At 40.7% G+C, this 23,230-nt stretch overlaps 1 protein-coding gene across 2 annotated transcripts in view; it reads left to right on the top strand.

The window, feature by feature from the left end:
• The first annotated feature begins 675 nt into the window (after positions 1 to 675).
• GLRA2 (glycine receptor alpha 2) overlaps positions 676 to 23,230 on the top strand; it is a 136,183-nt gene continuing 113,628 nt past the window's right edge. For both annotated transcript variants that reach the window (XM_071569625.1, XM_071569608.1), the window contains exons 1-2: positions 676 to 1,028; positions 3,191 to 3,324. In XM_071569625.1, coding sequence (XP_071425726.1) covers positions 961 to 1,028; positions 3,191 to 3,324 — 202 coding nt within the window. In that variant the 5' untranslated portion in view covers positions 676 to 960. The remainder of the gene's footprint in view (positions 1,029 to 3,190; positions 3,325 to 23,230) is intronic.

Here is a 23,230-nt window from a genome sequence, read left to right as displayed (position 1 = left end):
ACAGACACATACACACAAACACACACCCACACAGCCACCCCCGCACTCACAGCCCCCCGCTCAAGCAGGAACACCCCCACGCCATGCAGGGACACCCCCACGCCACGCAGGGACACCCCGCAGCCAACACACCCGCGCGTTCCCAATCGCCGAAACACACGCCCCCGCACGCCCTTCCAGGGGATACCACCCGCTCCCTCCCCGCAAAGCCCCCGCACACGGCATCCCCCGCGCGCGGCCCCGCACCCCGCGGGCACCCCCCGGGCGCGCCCCCGCAGTCCCCCCCGCCCCGCATGCGCAGCGCGGGCGCGGAGCTGTCCGAGCGCTGAATGCGCGCTCCCTCCCGCCCCATTCCAGCACAGCGACCGGGGCTCCCGCGGACCCGCGCCCGCTCTCCAGCACAACCTCTTTCCCTTCCTCCCCGGCAACGCCGACGCTTCCCTACCCAAAAAGGGGGAAAGCGGACGAACCCAGTAGCCCCACCACCGTTCATAAATACTAATTTTCCAAGCGAAAGGGGAATTAAACATACCGGCAACAGAACTGCTGCCAGCGCTCTTCCCTTTTGCCTGATGCTCCTCGCATAGTTGGGTTTCCTCTTCTTTTCCTTTCTTTCAATTTCTTTTCTTCTTTTCTTCCCTCCCCTCCACCCCCCCCTCCCGCCCCCCACCTGGCAATCACCAAAAGCAAGTCGGGGGAACGACTGGGTTTGATGCCTTATCTCTTTTGTGCTGGGTGCTGGAGATGAGCCTAGGCTTGACCTGACCATGATTCCAAGGACTGGCACTTCTCTTTTACCCCCACTTTATAGAGATCCAGACCTTCTCTTCCTGATTGTCAAGAAAATTAAATTGTAGCTGAATTTGGAAATCTAGACAGCAGCAGCAGCTTACTTTCCCCCTGCATCTCTCTGGAATCGTTTCTGGGATATTTTCCAAATCATCACAGAAAGCAGAAGGAATGAACCGGCAGCTAGTGAAAATTTTGACAACCTTGTTTGCATTTTTCTTAGAGACAAACCATTTCAGGTAGGTGATACCACTCTGTAATAATATTTGTCAAAAGGTTGTGGGAATCATAAGTATAAAGATACTACGTCACATTAACCTAGTTTGTTTGCTGTATTTCAGAGTGTTTTGTGTTCATTCTATATAGACTATCCCTTTTACACTCGGAGACTCGTTGCTTGGTAACAAACACAAAAAATAATAATCTCAAGTTTGGGTGATCTATTTCCCATTTTCTGATTCAAAGACGTGGTTTTCTTTTCACTGAATATCAATATAGCTAAAACCAGTTTCTTTGTCTTTTCTTCCAAAATGCAAATTCTGTGCTCCCAGCACAGCTTGTTTAGGAAGTTGCTTTGGTTCCCTCCTCTTTGAAAATGATTGTACCAGTTTTGTAAGGGATGTAGTTATTTGAAATTAGAGAACCAGCCCTCTGATTTTGGGAAAATCCTGGGTCAGACCGGTATTGTGCTCACTTAAAGTAGCAGTGTTTCTAAATTTTTTTTTTTAATGTTTCATGAGCTTTGGCTCAGCTATTGACTTTTTGTGGTAGTAAGCAAACAGGTCAGTATTACTAACCTAACTACCATTTTAGATGAGATTAACTATCATATTCTATGCTGCTCTGCATCTGTAAATACAGTTGTGTCTGTGTGTAAAAGTGTTTTTTTTACAAGTGATGAGGTACACATACAGTGACAGAGTGAAACACAGTGTTTATATTTCTGAGCCTGAGATCACAACACAACTCAGAACTAGTAGGCTCAGAATGAAAACAAAAGTAATTTGTCTAGGAATATCCCAAGTAGGTGTACTAGATTAATTTTTCTGTTTTCATTACCTTAAATGATTTTTTTTATTATTCATGTGGGATATATCATCTGCTATGCATTAAATATTAAAGATATTTTAAATAGCATCATGTCACCGACAAAAGCAAAAAGAAGCAACCACCCCCTATAAGTGGAACCTGAAAAAGCGTATGGAATCACACCACAAGAATTTACTTGAAGAAGAAATCACCTTGCCTTTTAACTATTCTGGTGCTTTTGTAAAGACCAAAAGGATTTCATATTTGCTTCTCATTTCAGATGATCACATGTATATCTGACTTTCCATAGTTGCATATAAATGCACAAAATACCCCATGAAACATTCCTAAAACTTAGTGGTTCCCTTTGGGCATATATATAAATGGAGAGTGGCTAAGAAGTCAGTCAGAATTACTTTTAATTTAGCTCAAAGATAAATTTGAAAGAGGCACATTGAAACTGGTCATTTAGGAATCAAGATAATGTTTTATTATTAAATCTTGCCTCTACAAACTAAATATGACGATTTCATTCTACTTCCTTTCTCCCTAGGGAACAACTATGGGGAACTCCTAAACTGTCTTTCTCTACAATACATAATGTGCTTGCAATATGTAATATGCTATGTACACAGCATTTCACATGCATCATATGGTACTAGAAGTTTGCTCTTAAATCTTGAAAACAGATGTATTTCAAGAGCTTGCCTATAAATACCAGCTGATGATAATAAATTTTATTAGTCAATCCTCATTGAGTGGGGGCAAAACTCCCATAAAATCAGCTGTGACTGACTCCAGAACCCTTTTTGCCATGTTGTGGACGAATACAGACATTTACTAGCGTGATTTAAATCTTTATTTGGTAGGATCTGTAAACCCCAGTTTTTTTTTTCCATCTATATCTTTCCCAGCATTAACAAACCCAGCATTTTTCAGTGTTTCTTGGAAGGTGTTACAGGCTATTGTTTGGAAGTTTAAGACCACTTTAAATCGGTGTTAACATATAGTTTTAACAGCATGCATGTAATTAAAATAATGATATGAAATAGGGTATCAAAGTCAGTGGAGGATTGCTCTACACATTAAGGTGGAGAGTAAATTGGATCTTCTAAGGCCTTAAAACTATGCTAAATTTATTTTTAAAGCTAAGGTTTATTTTCTGAATAGAAAACTGTGTTCATGCATACTACCTAAAACTCATTTTTATTTCTAGAATAAAGTTTTCAGATGAAAGAGTATATTATTCTATAAAAATATTAATCACTACCTTCCCTGAATTGAAACAATTTTATTTGGTGCTATAATTTCTCCATGACTTGAATACAATACAAACTAAATATCAGCTAATGGTGGTTAATAATTTATTTAGGACAACTTTCTGTAAAGAACATGATGCAAGATCTGGAAAATCCCCCTCACAGACCCTGTCTCCTTCAGATTTTTTGGACAAATTGATGGGAAGGACATCGGGCTATGATGCTAGAATCAGACCAAATTTTAAAGGTAAGTTTTTTTAAGACTTCTGATTAATTAATTGCTACAACTTTGGACAAATTTTAGGTTTGAGGGGTTCTTACCTCTGAGTTTGGATTATGTTTTCTACAACTTCAGTTTTCTACTGTTGTAGTGTCATGGAGAACAGTTGATCCATGGGGAGGACTAGGAGACCAGTATAGGTAATAAGGTCCAGAGCTTGAAAACCCTCTTTTAACATGGCAGTGATGTTTAGCTGTCAGACAGTGCTCCTGAAGACCTTACTAATTTAATATGGTAAATAGAATTTCAGGTTTCATACTAAAAGCAAATGAGATTACTTGTTCTTGAATTTTTAAAGCCATGAAAGCAATACCATTAACACCTCCATGCTGAGCTCCTGTCTTCTCTATAACAGTGTCTGAAGCAAAGGTCCATGCTTTCATTCAACTCAAGGAAAGTAAAACCTTCTTCCCCAAAATAGGGAGATAGGACTCAAGGAATGCAAAGAGAAGATTTTATCCTGCAAATCTGAATGACATATAAGAACCTATGTCTCAGGATCCCTGAAAAATATATGGACTGTATTCTGTTTGGTGCTTCTATGACAGCTCCCTTTTCTTCCACAATTAGACTGAATTGTGGAAAGTCATCACCAGCATTCCAGCACAAAGAAGATTGTGTACTGGAGGCTTCTTTTGCAAATATTATTACTCAAAGCAAGTTTTCCTTCCTGTAGTCTCATAAACCCCGATGGAAGAGAGCACAGAGTATCTTATGTATTGTATGAAAGGAGTTGGGAGAGAAGTTTTCATTGCAAATATTTAGCATTTTGGGAGAGCCCTATAATCCCACCAAAACTGGCTCTTCTATGCTCAAAATATGGCTTGTCTTTGAAAACTGATAAAATGCTTTGTCTCTTAACAAATCTCATACCAATGGATGTTTGCACTCATACCCATTACAATGCTTTGGTTGCTGAAATGCATTTTTTCCTGTATTAAGCCTTGTTAGCTGTGCTGTGAAATATGGTAATGACTGGAAAAAATTAAGAATTTCTTAGTCTGTGAATGAACTGTAAGGAGAGAAGAAGCTTGTATGTCAATGAGAAAAGTGTTTAATTAAATTTAGATCAAAGATCAGTTTCTTCTCTGTGTTCCAATGTGTAAATTACAAGATTTGGAACAAAGTGCCTTTTTGACTGCTTCCTATGCCCGAGTGAGGAGCAGCCTCCTATGACTTTCAGATCCAAAGGTTTAAAAGCTGACGAGTTAAAAAAACAGTTAGTAATGTCTGAAGTCTTAATTTCAGAGTGCTTATTGAGTTCCTGAACTGGTGTCCACATTAGCTTACAGTAAGTAATATTGCAGTCGGCTCTCACATTCATTTTGAGTGTTTGTATGAGTAACAGTGAAGGTTTAGAGAATGCAAATGAAGGCAGAAATTGCCTGAAATGAGCAAGGTAGCATTCATTAAGAAGTTATTCTTACCCTTCCAATGAAAAGGGCATGAAAAAAGCTTTATCTCTTGTAGCTCAGATAAAACCAGAAACAGCAAGTCATAGGATGATTTAAGGATAGCTCTCTATTGCTCCCCGGTACGTGTCTAAAATCATTTAATGAAAAAACATAGAAGACAGATTCATAGCTTTGTTCCCCTGTTTCAAGTGGGTAGAGCAGGTATGTTGTGCACAACGTTTGCACAGACACAGCTGTTTGACAGACACTTCTCACCTCTGAGTCCCATGTTTTGTTTGTGTTCCCAAAGTGAAGTTGCTGCCTCTCAACAGCTATGAACCTGTACTGGGAAAGCATCTCTTGTTTCTTATTTTGATTTTTTTCAGTAAGTCACAGTCCAGAGCAGGATGGTCTTTTGCAGCAGTTTGAACTGATAAACAGATGTTCAATATTTTCTCTTAACTTCATATCCGTGAGCTCTCCCAGAGCTCTGTCTTCTGGTGAGGGGTCTGAAAGGTTTTCTTGTTCTTTAATAAATTCCTTTGAATGGTATTTTGGGCCTCAGAGTTCAGAACTAGAGAGTTAAGGTTTTGAACCTCACATCACCATTTACAACCTTGTCAGCTGATAACCATGTTTCAGTCCACATGATGTGCACTGATATTCTAGTTACCCAAATCTTGTTAATGTTTAAAAGAAATTGAAAATGCTTATTGTTCTATATTGCATACTTCTTCCTTTTAAAGTGTAAGGACAGCTGCAAAAAAGTGAAATTAAATTTATTTTTCTTGAAATTAGTATAATAAAGATTTTTTAACTGAGTCTTTATTGTGATCATAATATAAATTGTTTCAGTTTCTACTGTTCACAAATATATTTAAGATAATTTTGGAGATAAAGGCTATTTTAATGTAATTTGTCATTATAGTCTAAATTATATAAATGGATAAATGTATGAAATGTTGACTTATTTACTGACTTATAGCACTTATAGCAGTTTTTCTATTTTAAACAAAAAAGACGCTGCACAAGAAATGGTTTAAACCATGGATCTTCTGTCTGGCTTTGATTTTAGTCTGGGGTTAGTATTTGTTTGCTAGGTTTCTCAAAAGATGTGGATCAGGATAGTCATGCCAGTACTCAGCTGCTCCTTGTAGGGCCTAGAGGGGCAGCCATATGAGGAGTGGCTGAAGTCACTTGCCTTCTATAACCCTCATTGCAGTTACAACTGGGGAAAGTTGAGGCAGGCACTGGTCTCTCTTCTGCAGTGACCAGTGACAGGACCCGAGGAAATGACCTGAAATTATGTCAGGGGAGGATATCAGGAAAAGATTCTTCACCAAGAGGGTGGTTGGGCACCAGAAGAGGCTTCCTAGGGCAGTGGTCACTGCACCAAGCCTGACATAGTTCAAGAAGTATTTGAATGATACTTTCAGGCACATGATGTGACTCTTGGGGATGGCCCTGTGCAGGGCCAGGAGTTGGATTTGATGATCCTTGTGGGTCCTTCCAACTCAGGATATTCTATGATTCTACTCATGCATTTGTTCAGCTTTTTCCTCCTTAGACCAGTTACATAGCCTTCTCTGGGTCCACTACAGGCATTTTGGAGTGTCAGAAAAATCTGATTTCATGGAAGTGCAACTGAGCAGAACATATTTATTTTATACTACTGATTATACAATAATCAAATATACTTTTATGACTAGTTCAAATTACTGGAAAACAGCAGCTATTTGATTAACTTTTGAAATAAAGGCTATGCATTCTAAAGAGAAAGGAAAATGCTACTTACTGGAACAAGGTGTTTTATCCAGATAAAGCATTTTGTCATTAGCTACTGCTTTTTCCTAACTTGTTCTTGCAAATTAAAAATTGAGGAAGATAGTGTGAGAGCAACAGGTGAATATATAAACATTCAGACATCAACAACATGGATGTTTGAGGTATATTTCGTGTGTGTATTTTTTTTTTCAGAAGTACGGTATACTGAAAGATCCTTTCTTTTCTTTTTGTATTTTTTTAATACAATCATTTGAAAGCAGAGAAACCTATTTCTTGTTCTTCCTAATGCACCGAGTTGATGGGATACAAAATGACCAGGCTCTGAGGGGAAATATTCCCCTGATGAGAAGTCAGAAAGAAGAGCCAGACTGCCAGCTTTCAAAATGTTTTTTCTTTAATCACTCTCTGTCAGATATTTAATGCATACTTTTTCATCTTCCACTTATCTTTCATTGAATTTGAATAGGCTAATAATTTGTGTAAGGACACAGAGGGGAATACTTTTAAATGTAAATATGATAACTGTAATCTAATACTAACTGAAGTCCCTGAAAGCCTTTCTGTTGACTACAAATATATACTCATAGCCCTGTGAGTTGATTTGGTTTCTTCTTCACTTGCATCATCAGTTGAGCATGGTTTCTGTAAAGCAATAAAAGATGAAACTTGCATGGTTCATTTTTATCTAATTAATATTAATTTTCTAGTTTTTTAGTGGTAAAATCGGTGAGGAGTGATGTCTTTTACTTTTTCCACTGCTCACTTTGCTTTCAAAGTGAAATAAAAAACCAGAAATAGCAGTGTACAGCACCTGTGTTATAAAACTAGTGAAGAATGTGCTTTCTTATTACTAGAAACTGGGGATTGTGAAGTGGTGTCTTGTATATTCAGCTCAGGCTCCCTCAGGAGCCCTGTATGTAATGCCATGATATAAAGGATCAATCTGCAATTAAATCACAACATGAGACATGGAACTAATGGAAAGTCAACTTGAATTTAACATTTTCCTAGCAGGTGTTGATTTTCAGTGGTTACTAAATATTCCCATGTTTTAACAACTTTATCTTCTAATACTACTTAAAATCTAAACATCACCTGGAAATTATCAGATAGAAAAACAACATCAATAGGCACCCCTACATCCCTTATGCTAAATACTTTCAGTAGTGGGCTGGCTGTTTTGCACTGGGTAGAGAGCAGGGTAGTTGGTCAACAAGAGCTTCAGAAGTGTTATCTTCTGGTAGGGAAAACATTTTCAATGAAGATGATAGTGATTTTCTTTTGTATTAAATTTTATTCCATGTTTTAAGTTCATTCTTTCCAATTAAACCATTATTTATTAGAGAATATTACTTTTTTTTTTTTAATGGAGTTACATGAAGCTGTGCAGCAGCAATGCCCATCAGTGTTACCCTCATCACTGGATGGTGCAATGCAGCCTAAATTAACTTGCTTAAAAGCTACTGTTTTGTTACTGATTCAGTTTGGGAGTGTAGTGGCTATAGTTGTAGAAATTAGTCTATGATTATAGCAGTGTAGTGTCATTTTCATGCTGAGTCAGTGGGTTTATATCTGAATAATAAACACATGGACTAAGTAATTTACTGTAAATTAGCTTGACAACTGTTACAGGAAATGGCTTATGCACTTTAATACTTTAACTCCTTGGCAGCAAGGGTCAGTTTTTCCCACATGTTCAAGGCCATTGCTTACTTATTTTGCCCCAGAGTTGACCAGTAATGAAATGCTTAAAAAGCATGAATGGAAATCATTGAATGACATTTAAGGGTGAAACCAGTGGCATCAAGCTTAATAAATAAAAACACCTTGTGTACACGTGATTAGAGGATCTGTCTGCAAAAGCTGACCTTAATCTAAACACATAAAAGATGAAAAACATACCCAAGATAAGCTGTGGTACTGCTGTCATTTTTTCTCTAATGGTTAAGAACCTTCCCAAAGCAACACTTCAGTTGGTAACAACTACTGGCCATGAAGTCAGCTGTGCTGAGCATCTTGTACTGGGCTATTTTTCACACAGTTCAAAGACTCAAATGGCCAAGGGCAATGGAGACTCAACTCCTGATGAGGCACAACAGTATATAGTAGGAAAGGGCACATTATTGGTGCATTCAAGTTGTAGGGCACAGGCTGAAGACACATTGTAGGAGAAGGGAGGTTACCAAGCCAGTTTTCAGATGTGGCCAGGACATGGCACTACCTAAATATACGTTGCTTGAGATGTCCAAACATTCATTATTAGGAAGGTAAGCTTCTGGTTTATTTTCTGTCTTGAAACACACTTAAAACTTTACACTGTTGTGTACACACATCTCGTTGCACAGTAAGATACTGCACAAGAATCTTTACATGCAGAACATTGGGTTGATCTGGGTTTGGTTTATTATTCTTCAACTACAAAAAATAGGTAAAGAATGATGTTCAGCCCCTACCCTACGTATGCACATTTCCAGGCAGAAAACTTTTACTGCAATTATGCAAGGATCCTTTTAATTGTGTTTCTTTTAAAACTGCTAGGGTGAAAAAAAGGAAGGGGAGGAGGGGGTTGGGGAGGGGAGGGGCAGCTGTGGACCTTGTTCTTCTTCCTTCCTTTCTTTAATTTCAGGTTCTTTCTGACAAAATGAATAGACTGGCTGAGTTGCATGGCTAGATATGTGATGTCTAGGCTACTAGACAAATGGGGGCAGACAGCAAGCCCAAGGCACCCCTTTGATTATCTAGGCTGCTTAGCTGTTTGCTCATTCCCTGAATCTCTGTCCGAGCTTCCTGCATCCAGCTGCCTCCAAAGCAAGTCAGAAAGGCTGTAAGCATGCAGCAGTCTAAAGCACAAGCTAACTAGTGCTGCTTGGCATCCAAGCTGAGGATCAGTCCTGGTCTTCTTTTATATTTATAAGATTAACCACAGTGATCCATATCATATTGGTGTGTTGCCTTTATTCAGAACCAATTATGTAATTAAGAGATAACAATGGATTTGGTCACCGTCATGGAATATTTTTCAGCTCCTACATAAAATGCCAAGGGGATTTATGAAAAACAAATGTTAAAGCAGAGCCAAAGACCTTTGATATCAAAGAAGCAGATGCTATTGTGTTGGTCATGTTCTAATTTAACTGTAATATTTTTATCACATCCAGTGTCATGTTCAGATTTAAATTATCTATACAGTTGAAGCCAAAGCCCTTGGGTCACTCATTAAGCATCTTGTTGTGTTTTGGCTTTCTTGGAAAGTATGCAGTTTATGTTTAGAATATATAAAAACATGTACACTAAATTTACTACAAGTATACCTATTTATAATCAGCAAATCTATTTCATACAGTGATATAGTTACTGGAAATATGTATTCTTAAAACAGAAATATGCAACTTTATTAGACAAACTGTCTCAGGTTTGGCCTAGTGCTTTACCAACCCTGGACTGCCTCCCTCCCCCTCCTCCCAAAGCCTTCCCAGCAAAGGAGGGGAGAAAAAAGTGAAAAGAAAATAGAACTCAAAAGAAACTGAACTGACTTAAAAAGAAATTGTATTTTCTAACATCCACAAACACGTATGCAATTTACACACTAGGTGGGGCCCCACCCGGGGCGGGGTGGGGGGGGGGGAAGGAAAAAAAGGGAAAAGGGAAGAATGCTTAACAAGAAATAAGGGGACACAAACTCAAACCACAAATGAAACAGACAAATACAATTAAAGACTTCAGGAAAGGGAGAACAAGCATGAAACAATCTCACCCACATCCCGGGCCAGGGAAAAAAAACCCAACAGAAACAGAACAGATCGTCCAGGCTTCTCCTACTCCCACCTCCCGGAAGAAGGAAAGCTAAACTCCCTTCTACCTCCCCTCCTCCTCTGTTACATGGAAAACACATGTGGAGTACCTTGTAGTGTCCACTTCCTTAGTTACACCATTTACTGAGGAAGCCATGGATCAAACCCATTACACAAATTAATTTTTTCCCCTCTGAAAATATGAATATAGAATAATCGAATCATAGAATGGTTTGTGTTGGAAGAGAGCTTAAAGATCATCTAGTTCCAACACCCCTGCCATGGGCAGGGACACTTTCCACTAAACTGGGTTACTCAGAGACTCAGCAAGCCTCTCCTTGAACACATCCAGGGATGGGGCATACACAGCTTCTCCGGGCAACCTGTTCCAGTATGTCACCACCCTTACAGCAAAGAATTTCTTTCTAGTATCTAATCTGAACCTACTCTCAGTTAAAGACATTACCTCTTGTCCTGTCACTACATGCCCTTGTAAAATACCCCTCTCTATCTTTCTTGTAGGCTCACTTTAGGTACTGGAAGGCTGCTGTAAGATCTCTACCTAGCCTTCTCTTCTTCAGGATGAACAGCCCCAACTTTCTCATCCTGTCTTCATAGAAGAGGTGCTCCATCCCTCTGATCATTTTTGTGGCTCTTCTCTAGATCCGTTTCAACAAATCCACAACTATCTTGTGCTGATTACAGAGGTGGATGCAGTACTCTGTTGGCCACACTGCTTTTGATGAAGCCCAGGACAGGGTTGGCTTTCTGGGCTGCAAGCACACATTTCTGGGTCATGTTCAAGTATTTCTCCGCAGGGTTGTTCACAATATATTCTCTGCCCAGCCTGTACTTGTGCTTGGGATTGTCCTGACCCACACACAGGATCTTGCATTTGGCCTTTTGGAACTTCTTGAGGCTTGCATGGCCCATCTCTCAAGCCTGTCAAGATGACTCTGGATGGCATCCCTTATGTCCAGAACTTCAACCACACCACACAACTGGGTGCCATGAGAAAACTTGCTGAGGGTGCACTCAGTCTCACTGTCCATGTCACTGACAAAGATGTTAAACAGAACCAGCCTCAATACCAATTCCCGAGGAATGCCACTCATCTTTAATCTTCACTTGAGCAATGAGCCTTTGACTGAAACTATTTGAGTGTGATCACACAGCCAGTTCCTTATCCACTGAGTGATCCACCCATCAAATTCATGTCTCTTTGGTTTAGAGACAAGGATGTTGTCTACGACAGTGTGAAATGCTTTGCACAGGTCCAGGCAGATGGCATCACTTGTTCTTTCCTTATCCACCAGTGCTGTAATCCCGTCATAGAAAGTCACCAAAATTGTAAGACATGCTTTGCCTTTTGTGAAGTCATGTTGGCTGTCACAAATGACCTCCTCATTTTCCATGTGTCTTAGCATAGTTTCCAGGAGATCTGCTCCAGTAACTTGTAGGACATAGAGGTGAGATTGACTGGCCTCTAGGTCCCCGAGTCTTCCTTTCTACCTATTTGAAAATGGGGGTTATGTTTCCTCTTTTTCAGTCAGTGGGAACTTCACTGGACTACCATGACTTCTCAAATATGATAGATAATGGCTTAGCCATTTCCTCCACCAGTTCCCTCAGACCCACAGAGGTCATCAAGTCCTACAGATTTTGACACCTTCAGGCTCATTAAATGGTCTCAAACCCCATTTTTGCCTATGGTGAATGTTCTTTCATTCTCCCAATCCCCGCCTTTGCCTTTGGTGACTTGGGCAGTGTGGCTAAAGCACTTGTTGTTGAAGAAGTCATTGAGTACCTCAGCCTTCACCAAGTTCTGGGTGGTTGGGTCTCCTGTTTCCTTACAGAGAGGACCCATGTTTTACCTAGCACTCCTTTTATCACCAAATGTGCCTATAGAAGCTTTTATTGTTGCCCTTACTATCCCTGAAAGGTTTAATTCTATAGGGCTTTACCTTTCCCAACCTGATCCCTGGCTGCTCAGATGACCTCTCTGAACTTCCCCCAGACTATCTTTCCCAGCTTCCACATTCTGTAAGGTTTCTGTTTGTCTAAAAGCTACTTGCTCATCCACACAAGCCTCCTGGCATTTTTTCCTGACTTACTCTTTGTTGGGCTGCATTGCACTTGAGCTTGGAGGAGGCAATCCTTGAATATTAACCACCTATCTTGGGCCACTCTTCACTGTAGGACTCTATCTCATGGCACTCTACCAATCAGGTACCTGAAGAGGCCAAAGTATTCTCTTCTGAAGTTCAGGGTAGTGAACTTGCTGTGCACCCTCCTTGCTGCCCTAAAGATCCTGAACTCCACCATTCCATGATCACTACAGCCAAGACAGCCCTTGCCTATTCTTCAACAGCCCCTTCTTGTTGGCAAGAACAGGGTCCAGCATGGCACTTCTCCTCATTGGTTGCTCTATCACTTGGAGAAGGAAGTTAACATCAACACATTCCAAGAACCTCCTGGATTGTTTATGCCATGCTGTGGTGTCCCTCCAGCAGATGTCAGGGTGATTGAAGTCCCCCACAAGGACCAGGATTTGAGGATGTGAGGGTGCCCTTAACTATGTATAAGGACCTCACCCACTCAGACTTCCTGGTTGGGTGACCCCCACTATAATGTCACCTGTCCTTGCTGTTCCTTTAATCTTGACCGATAAGCTCTTGGTCAGCTCCTTATTCTTCTCCAGGCAGAGATCCATTCACTTCAGCTGGTCATTGACATAGAGGGAGACACCCTTTCCTTATGTCCCCTTCCTGTCCTTCCTAAAGAGCCTGTATTCTTCCATTCGAGAATTCCAGTCACAGTTGCCATATTACCACAACTTCATGATACCAATGTGATCACACCCTGTGGGTGTGTGCACGTCTGTAGTGCACCTGGTTTATTCCCCATGCTGTATGTGTTTTCATAGAGGCATTTAAGCTGGGTCTCAAGGAAGCTGACTTACTGGATGGTATTGGGGAAATTCCTTTGGGCCACCCTTGAGCTGCCCTCCTGCTGACCTGCAATCCCTCTTCAGGCTCTGGATGTCTCTTCCTGGCACTGCCATCAAAGTGGTAGGAGTGGGGTGGATTGAGCTTGCCCTCCCCTGACAACTGTAGTGTAAAGCCCACTTTCCCAGCTTGGCAAGCCTGTGACTGAAGACATTCCTCCCCTTCCCTGACAGATCGACCCCATCAACCTCCAGTAGACCACATTTCTCAAAGTGAGTCCCATGGTCTGACCAGTCAAACTCCTGCCTATTTTGCTGTAGCCATTTGCTGATTCACTTGTTTTGACTAGCTCTTTTAAAACCCTTCCCTCTACTGGCAGGACTGATGAAAGAGCTTCCTGTACTCCAGAGTCCCTTATCACCACCCTCAGGGCTCTGTAATCCTTCCTGATAGTACTCTGGCTGTATCACAGGTGCTCACATGAAACAACAGTAGCAGGTAATAGTGAACTGTGTGAGGGTTGGTAGTGTCTTGGAGACACCCCTGACACAAGGCCCTGTAAGCTGCACACCTCTCTAGAGAGCATGTGTGGTCAGCATGTGGGTGCCTCTCTCTGCACCTCTCAGAAGAGGGTTATCCACTACCTTCAGCTGTCACCTTTTCTGAGCTGCACAGGTTGTTACACAGGGAGCAGATGGAGCTGCCTTGCTCAGCTCCAGTGTCTCTCTTGATGTGATGGTTCCTTCCTCTGCACTCTCCAGAATGGTGTATCAGTTCTGTGAGGGCACTTCAGGCTTTAGGGGAAGTTTCTTCCTTCTGCAGGTCCTTTCCACTTCAAACTTCCATTCTTCTGCATTGTTGTCCCCTTACCTGTGTGTGTGCCAGTGAGGTTCTTGGCTGTTTGGCCATGGGCTGTGGCTCCATGTAAATCTCTGATTAAGTAATCAATAAATGTATGTTTGACAGTTCCTCTTCCAAATATGCATTTCACAGTCTTTCCAGGAAATGAGTGACTTTAACAGTCTGCAGAGAGCAGTCCCTCAGATGATGCAGACACAGTGGTATAAGGACTGACAGCTCTGAGATGAAGGGTGCACAATGTTTGGCATAAATAATGACCTACCAATATCATAAACACCAAGTCCATGATTAAAATTCAAAATTTACAGAAATATAAAAGCTCTGATTCTGGAAACTGCAAGATCTGAGCAGTGCAGTACAGTACATGAGAGAAAAGTGTAATTCACCAAGCATTAAGTTACTTATAAGGGATAAATCAGAGCAGCCTAGTGGCTTATTTGAACTGTGCAAGCTACCAACAATCCTCAAGTATTGCCAGGGCATGAAGACAATGATTACTCCTTATGCCTCAACTATGTGTCTGTAGCTGGGAGGCGTTGAAGCATAAAGATTTCATGAGTCAATATAAGAAAGGAACATTTAAAACATGACTTAAATGCCCCAAATCAACCCTCTCTAGAAATCCCTCATCCACCTGCTGTGTACCTGGCAGCATATTACAGTTTTGCTTTAAAGTTCCTCAGTTTCTCTCAGTTCTGCTCTTGAGTGTGGATAGAACTGTCCTAGTCTGCCTCACCTAGCACCCACCTCAACCCTAACCAAAATTCAGGCTCTCTGATGAGGCACTGATCCATCTCCATCTCCCTGTATGGACCAGGTATATCAGAACCTGCCTTATATTCCACAGGAAAGGGATTCCTCTCATGGTGGATCTGTAATGACTCAACACTCCACACTCCAACCTGCAAATAAACGGTGTCTGTGGGTGGCTTGCCTTCCTCTATAATATATAGAAATTTGTTGGTCCAGTTTTCCCTCAGCTTAAATGGTTCAGTATCTCATCCAAAAGACTATAAATGATCTTGAGAGGTCTATTTTTCAAACTTAACTAAGCCAGGAAAAATATCCAAAGGGAACATGACTTTTCAACCTTGCAGTGTAAGTGCTTGTTTGAAAGGGGAGAGCCTCTTGACCACTTTGATGTGATGCGCAGAAGTGCCTGTTGTAGCCAGTACACCTTAGAGGCAGCTGATGTAAGTGTTAGAGAAAGCACTGTAAGGACAGAGATTGAGAGCCAGCACTTCTCTCACTTTTGCTCTTTATTATCCTGATCGCTAACATAGAAATATTTGTGAGTGCATTTTCCCTCCAAACGTTGTATCCTGAATGCTTTGCTACCCAACTTTCTGGGTACAGTAGGCTATCTACACCTGATATTTTTAGCAGTGACCATAGCTGCACTTTAGGATGAATCCTATCTCCTCTGAGTAAGAGAGAGTGAGAGATGTCCCACCACATTTTCAAAGAAACCCACAACCTTGTAGCCTATGAGGTGCAAGTTGGCACCCCTTCAGTCTAAAGAAGGTGTAGAAGCTCTTAGAAAGGACCCTTTCTGCACAAAATCTCTGCAAGTTTTTTATTGGCTGCAAAACTGTGTGTGTTGCAGACAGAAACACTGAAAATTTTGACTGATTTTTCAAAGATTGTAAATGTTGATCTGTTGTAGAATGGCCTGAGCGGTGATCTTGAATCAGGTACCTCAGCCCTGCTGAAAAGCAGTTTCAGGAGTGCCCACAGAGTCCATTGCAGATTATTTGTTCTCTGCAAGTGGTCTGCTACTGTGCTGAAGCATCGTGTTCTGCCCAGGGAATATATGAGATCCTTACATTTCCTCTACCAGGATCTGGGTATTATTCACTGCACCATCAGACATTGCAACACCTTCTACCTGCCATGGGGCTGAGATTTTTTTGGCCATAGCAAACAGTGGACTTTTTTGGCCATAGAAAACAGTGTCGAGGGAAGCACAGTAGCAGTATGATGCCCTTCTCTGAAAGCTAATAACCCCTACCTGTGTGTTTCTGTGTCTCCAAAGCCCAGGGCTGCATAGAAATCTCTGGGCACATCTGCAACTAGCTGAGTTGTGGTCACTTTTCCTTAAAGCATGATAACCAACAATGAGTTGTTACACACTGCATGAGCAAACTAATTCTTCCTCCAACCCAGGAACACAACTATGGGTTATCTCCCTCGCTTTAGTACTTGGGGAGACATATCTGAGAAGAGGCTAAATGCTTTCCTTAAACTGGCATAATTGGTCAGGGAAAAACTAGGATTAAAATTTGCCAGACCAATACTCATTATGTTAGCCTGCCTCTAATCCCAATGTGTGTTGCTTTTATGTCTATGTTTCAGGCTATGAAACCAACTTACCAGAATTACTATTTCTTCTTGTACTGTTTACTAAGTCTGAAAAAGGATTAGTCCTAAATAATAAATTAAATAACAGAATAGTTGTGCTCAGAATGCTATTATAAACTCTCACAGTTTAAAGCAGTCATTGAAGAGGTGCAAATTACATGCATGGTGCCAAACCAGGAACACATGAACAAGGTCCTTTTTTTTCCCGATATGGATGTAACCTGTTGCCTGTGCATAAATGCTTGCACATGCTCTCTCCATGTCAAACTAAAAATGAAGATGTGTTCTCTTCACATAAGTTCTTCTTTTCCAACCAGTAATATCCCATCAGATGGAGCAGTTGGAGGTGTTAAAGACCTCTGGCCAGTCTGTTTATAGGAAGCACCCTAAAATAAGCATCTGGGAGAATTTTGCAGCTCCTTGGCTCTGTACTCCCGAGAAAAATTATGCACTTTTTGTCTACATGCCCCTGACAATTTTGGTTTTGTCACACTTCTGAAGTGTGTTTTGTGTGAGGCAAAGCACATAAAATCTGTAAAAACCAGATTTAACTCCTTGGGGTTTTAATAAAATAAATGTTTGAATTAGCAAAATTATAAATAATTAGGGACAGATTCAATTCAGGTCAATAAACTCCTCAATATGGATATAGTTTTATTTGGATGACTTTGTAAAAGACTTGTGCTTGTGTGACTATTGGTGGTAGAATCCAGAAAAAGACCAGACGCCTGACACTGCAACATGGTTTGTGCCAGCAGAGCTCTGAGCCTCTGCGAAAGCCATGTGATGCTCCTCACAGAAATGCAGTGAACATCCTGCATCAAAAAGTAAGCCTGCCAATCCAGGAGATGCTTATTTTCTAGGCTGGTGAAGAGTTCTCATTCATGTCCCATTCTTCCAGTCATTTTATATATAGGAAGAATTGATGACTGAAAAACCTGCTTGTGAAAGACATCCAAGAAATACCTTAAGGATATCTTACAGTAAAAATACAAATCCTTTCTGGCATTTTGGATGTGGGAGACCAGATAGGAGATTCCCGAAAGAAAAGGATGTGTAAAGGAGAGGGATAGAAGGCTGAGTTAAACAGGCAATAGATCAGCTGATGAGAACATTGAAGGGGACAGTCAGGACAGAGGAATTAATTTCGAAGCAATCTTCTGCAAAGATTGTATGGAAATGAGTTGAACTGTAAGGAGGTAAAAAAGGGGAAAGCTTTGAAAATTAAAGGGAAATTTTATTTGATTAATACTAGCTGTGTTGAGTATATCGGTCAGTGTATCTCTGATCTGTTGCAGATTGACATCCATACCAAGTCCTGACCATTTCTGCTGTTATTTCTCCCTATCCCTGAGTCATTCCTTTTGTCCAAATCCCATTGTTCATCTGTGTCCTATGTATCATTTGGTATAGAATTCCATAGCAGCCATAAATCAATGTCTGCTTTGTAATGTTAGTCACCCAAGATGCTTTCTTTCTTCAGACAGTAAAGCAAGAAACATTATGGAGACAGTAAAGGAAAAGCTGGCAGAGTTGTGAAATAAAATGAGTGTCTGAGGCTCAGAGGAACAAGAAAGGAGTTAAAATCAATTCTGGGTCCTCTCTGTGGCCACAGAGAGAAGTATTGACCGAGCCCTGTATTTGAGACTGTACCTATCGAGGCTTATAACTGACCTTCCACTAATTTTTTGCAACACAAGATCAGAATCACAAAGAAGGAACAAATTAAGACATACTTAGAGAGAAAGGAAAAAGGTAACGTCTTTTTAAAGATATATTTTGATGGAAGTATGCTAAGGAAAACGAAACAGTTCATTCTTGCTTAAAATAGAAACCTTGACTGGTTTTATTTTAACAAAACATTTTAAAATTATTGTTAATACTTTTTTTTTAATTAAGATCTTCCCTCCTGCCTTCTCTTCTCAGTGGATATTTTTATCTTGTGGTTCCATGCAGTCTTTAAGATGAGTAGGTTACCCTGGCTTCATAAAATATTATTAATAACACAATTACCCAGAAGGAATTTATCTGACCCTACACTGGAGTGCAGAATTCATGACTATAGATGTAAGACCATCTTTCATTTAATCACATTTAGGAGTGTCCCAGGGCCCTGCACATATTTTGCAATTCACATGCTGATCAGCAGAGAAGAGCTCTGTCTTCATTAATGCAAAGGAACTGAGCAGTTTCTCAGGATCAGCTGTGAGAAGCATCTCTGCTACCTACTTGCAGTGAGGCTGAGAGCCACTTCAGTGAGGTATGTTTTGTGATAAGAAAAGAAATAGGTGCCTAGGACTTTTCATATCAGAAGAAAAGCAAACAAGTCAGGTTCCCCAAATGTTGTCCATTGTTCTATTGCACTGGAAGAAGAGAAACTTTGGAAAGAGATGCCTTATAGTAAGGCGCTTGTAATGATTTGGAATAGGAAGATTTGAAAGATTAGTGGAAAGCTCAGAGAAAGAGAATGAGTTTGATGGACATATGAAAGATTAAAGCATTGATTTAAATATTTTTAAAGTTGACATACATACTAAATAACTTTGCACTGTAAGCTTATAATTCCAATGGGAAGTTTCCAGATGTAATATTTCTGACTTTTTTAGATTTATTTCTACAGTCTCATTTGCACATGGAAGACTTTAGCTCTAGGACTGGCCACACTTGGTCACAAATATTGCTGAGGGTTGTGTAGGAATATCTGAGTTACCTTTTAGGTAATTTGCTCAGAGGTGCTCTGCACCACACTGAGATGATACAGAGCTCAGCATATACTATAATATCTGAGGTTAATGGCCCCCAGGGAATTCCAGCCTGTCATGACTACCTTGGTACCATCCCTCAAACTACCCAGATGAAAGCCAGCTCTAGAGCATTCATACAATCTATTGTGACTGCTATGGCAATATATTCTTTGTAGACTAGCTCAGGTTAGCTGGGGAAATCAGGAACATGTCAACTGTTTAAAGGGCTTTTCTTTTCTGAACTCCCAGTTTGTGAAGTGAAATAAAATAGTGCCTGAAAATTGTTCTTGTGCAGTGTCTATTAGATAACCTGTGTGGATATATCCCACTGTAACCCTGAGTTGACAGCAATATATGTTTTTGTTATCAGCCTCAGCAGAAAGAGTCAGGGAAGAATGAACACATCATATGGACTATCCTGTAATGCCAAATGCAGACCCGAAGAGGTTTTGTAGTGTGAGACTTACCTTCCTCTTCCAGAACTGGGTCTGCAGACAAAAGCATTCACTGAATGTGAAGCGTGCCAATCCAACAATTTTCAGAAGCTCTTTAAGGCACAAAAAAGTGCATCTTAGCAGGGATTCTCCTTCCTTGAAATGCTGATAGGATTTTATCGGCATGACTCCTGTTACATTTAGCAGTAGTCCTACAGCTGAAAACTCACATACCACTTCAGAAATTGACTACTCACTGTTTGAGTTCAAACTGTGTCAATGTATATATGGAGAGATGGCTTTAGCTGTACTTATTGCAGAGAATTTTCTGTCTATGACTCTTTCTGTAATCGTCTGGACCTGACAATCATGAGAGTATTTGTCTTGTGAGGCCTCAGTGGAATTTTGCTGAGGAAGATGTTTCAATTCCGGAATGTCACATGACATTTTTCTATCCAGGACATGTCATAAGGCCATGTTCTTGCTCAGATGCTTTCTCAAGGATCTAAGGGAAGCAGCTTAAATCTTGATATATGAATAGAGTTCTCTTTATGTTACTTTGTTCATTTATATTTGTGTGTGTGTCTGCATGTGCACTTATGGAAATAGGCAATGGGAACTAGAAAAAATTGCACTTTCTGCAATTTGTAATGCTTTCCTGATGATTCTACTAAGCATTGCCTCTATCTCTCACCTGCTGTAGGTGATGCATGTTGTGTCTTCCCCAGTCTGTAAGATTCTGTTGTCATAAATGGTGTTGCTCATATATATATGTCTGATAGTTGGTAATTTTTGGACTGAGTGATATCAATGGGAATGAAAGTACTAAGAAGAATTTCAGCACCAAAAGACCTTTTCAGGTTTTTCTCTGGTTCTCCAAATGCTTTTGGGGCTCTTGGCCTTATTCTGTTGATCATTAATGTATATTGATTACATAGAATATGATTCTGAGTCTTAGATGCACCAGTAAGCAACCAAAACCATTGCCGTATTTCTAGCAGGAGAAGTGGCTTTCTCAGCAAGCTAAGTTATTATATATGACAGATGAACTTTCAGAGGATGTTTGTTTTAGCTTGATGAAGCAGAACGATAATTTTGTCTTTATTTGATTTTACCAGCAAATTGCATCAGTGCAAAATACCATACAACTACTACGTTCCTTGAGACCTCTGCACTTCCACTTTTTTTTTTTTAATTTGGAGTTCTGTTTATTTGTTTATTAGTAGGTACAATCATCATCAATGAATAATAAATGACATAAGTTTAATAATCCACTTTGGATTGTGTTGAACACTTCTAAAAAAGAAGAAATTCTCTGTTTACTGGACATGATTATACTTAGGAGGTCAGGGTGATGCACTTGCCAGAAATCCTATAGAAAGACAACCTCATAAATGAAAGGCGTCATTCCCCAACAAAAAATGCCACCATGATTTGTAAGCCTTAGTGTAACTACGTTGTCTTGGTGCCATTAATTTTGCCTCCTGTGACTAAGCTGTTAACACTCTAATGAGATGATGATACTTAAATAGAGGAAACCATTGGTTTTGCCCAGAGGCAAAATGATAGGGAAAGAAAGAAGTCTTACCGAGGTGCTTGCAATAAAGACTACCTGTGGTCTGCCTTCTGCTTTCTTACTAGAATCTTAAGCAAACTCATTAAATCTTGTGAATTTTCTCATCAGGGTTTGTGCTACCCATTATACAGGTCCTTGAAAACAAGTGTGCAAGCTACACTGCATGTGGAGGAGCTGCAGGATCCCTGTGACACAGAGGAACTTTTCCAGTGCATCAAAGCCACCTTTCTCTTTCTGGCCCAATATCCACGGTCCCTGGCCACAGGACAGGCTGAGCTCCAGTCTTTATCCTGTCTGCCACACTCTGAGCAGGGAGGAAGCCAGGATGATGAACAACTTACTCCTGTCTAATGACCATGGTCAGCTGATGTGTCCCAGCAGCAGTTCATCCTTGTTTGACTTACAGGAATGTGCCTGCAAGGCCATGAAGAGGTGAATTGCCAAGCTCTTGAAGTGGTAATTCAGGCACCTGTAGTACTGCAGCTGCAGAAGTAGAGCCCTCCACAGGGGTTAGCTCTGTTTCAGGTCTCATGAGGGCAGTGCTGAATATTGGAGGCTGCTTAGTTTGTTTGTGGAAAAATGGTTGCTAAACCTCCAGCTGTCTCCAGCACTGACAATTAAAAACTCATTTCCAACAAGTTCCTCCACCCTTCTCTGCTGTACTAGGATATGTGTTACTGGTACTTTGGTCAGCATGTGGGTTTTTGTCCTGCCCTCATTCTCATTTTGATCACCTCCCTTGTTTGAGCTCAGACATGAAATTCCTGCCTCACAGATGACAGGATGCTCAGTCCCTAGTGGGATCACTGCTTCGTCCCTTTACCCCTTGATCCTGTTCCTGGATCCCTGCCTATCTCCACACCACGCAGAATTGACTTTAGTAATTTCAAACAGTCCTGATGTTTATCCTTCTCTCTGCAAGGGGAGAAGGGGAGTTTGGCTCACCTTTCTCCCCTGTGTATGGAAACAAAATAAACCATCCAAGATGGTAGAAAAAAACTCTATGCATTTTGGCACAAGGGCCAAAGTGTATGTGTAGAACTTTGTGTAGGATTCTTCACAGATCTGTAAGTATCTTGCCAGTATTTTCACTGTCATTCTGTGAGGTGGTTCTGCCTCATTATCACTCGTTTTTGCTTTTGCATCTCTGCTTTTCCTGTAGTTCTCTGTAAGTATGTACTGCACTTTAGTCTGCCTTAGAAAATCCCTTAATAAATACACATATCCAAGAAAATTGGCAAGTGCACAAGTATCATTTTAAATCTCTTGTATGATTATAATATTCCCACTAAGGGCAATTTATCTATGTGGTTGAAATTACTGTGAAGGCAAAAAGGCTGCCAGGCACAACCTGGAAACTCTACACCAAAAAAAGGCAAGATTTGGGATGAAATTGAGGACACAAATATTATTAGTTGCAGTTAGGATGATGTCCAGGGCAACAGTACAAGCAAGTCTTCTCAAGAATATACCGAATGAAGGCAGATTTGTGGCTGTGTGCTATCAATACTGGAGAATATTTAACAAAGGCTGGAGTTAAGAGCTGGATGGGGATCAAACACTCATCACTCCATGTGGGGACTGTCCCACACATTGAGATGGGTTCACCCCCTCTGGCAGCTGATAAAGAAAGGATTCATTCTCTAGCCAGATGGAAACAAGATCACAGACACCTTTGGTACAGGTGTTTTGAGGCAACATGACAGAGCAAATTTGGGGAAATATTTGGTATATTCAGGTTTCCTGTGGTTAAGGTGAGCAGATGACTGTTGAGTTACTCTAAGTGCTAAGTGCCCTGAAGTCACAGGAGGTGTATGACACATTATAGTGTCAGGGTTTTTCAAGAAGGCAGTGTATCAAAAAGTCCTTTTGACTAGCAGCAGCAGACCCTCTGGGGAAGTAGGGAGGATGGAGCTGCAGGGAACAGAAGTGATATCTTAGCTGTTTATCAGAATACCAGACATCTACTTTCTGGTTGA

The sequence above is a fragment of the Pithys albifrons genome, chromosome 1 (genome assembly GCF_047495875.1).
Source record: "Pithys albifrons albifrons isolate INPA30051 chromosome 1, PitAlb_v1, whole genome shotgun sequence".
Classification (NCBI taxonomy): domain Eukaryota; kingdom Metazoa; phylum Chordata; class Aves; order Passeriformes; family Thamnophilidae; genus Pithys; species Pithys albifrons.
Note: the sequence above shows the minus strand (reverse complement) of the source record. Positions and strands in the feature narration are given on the sequence as shown.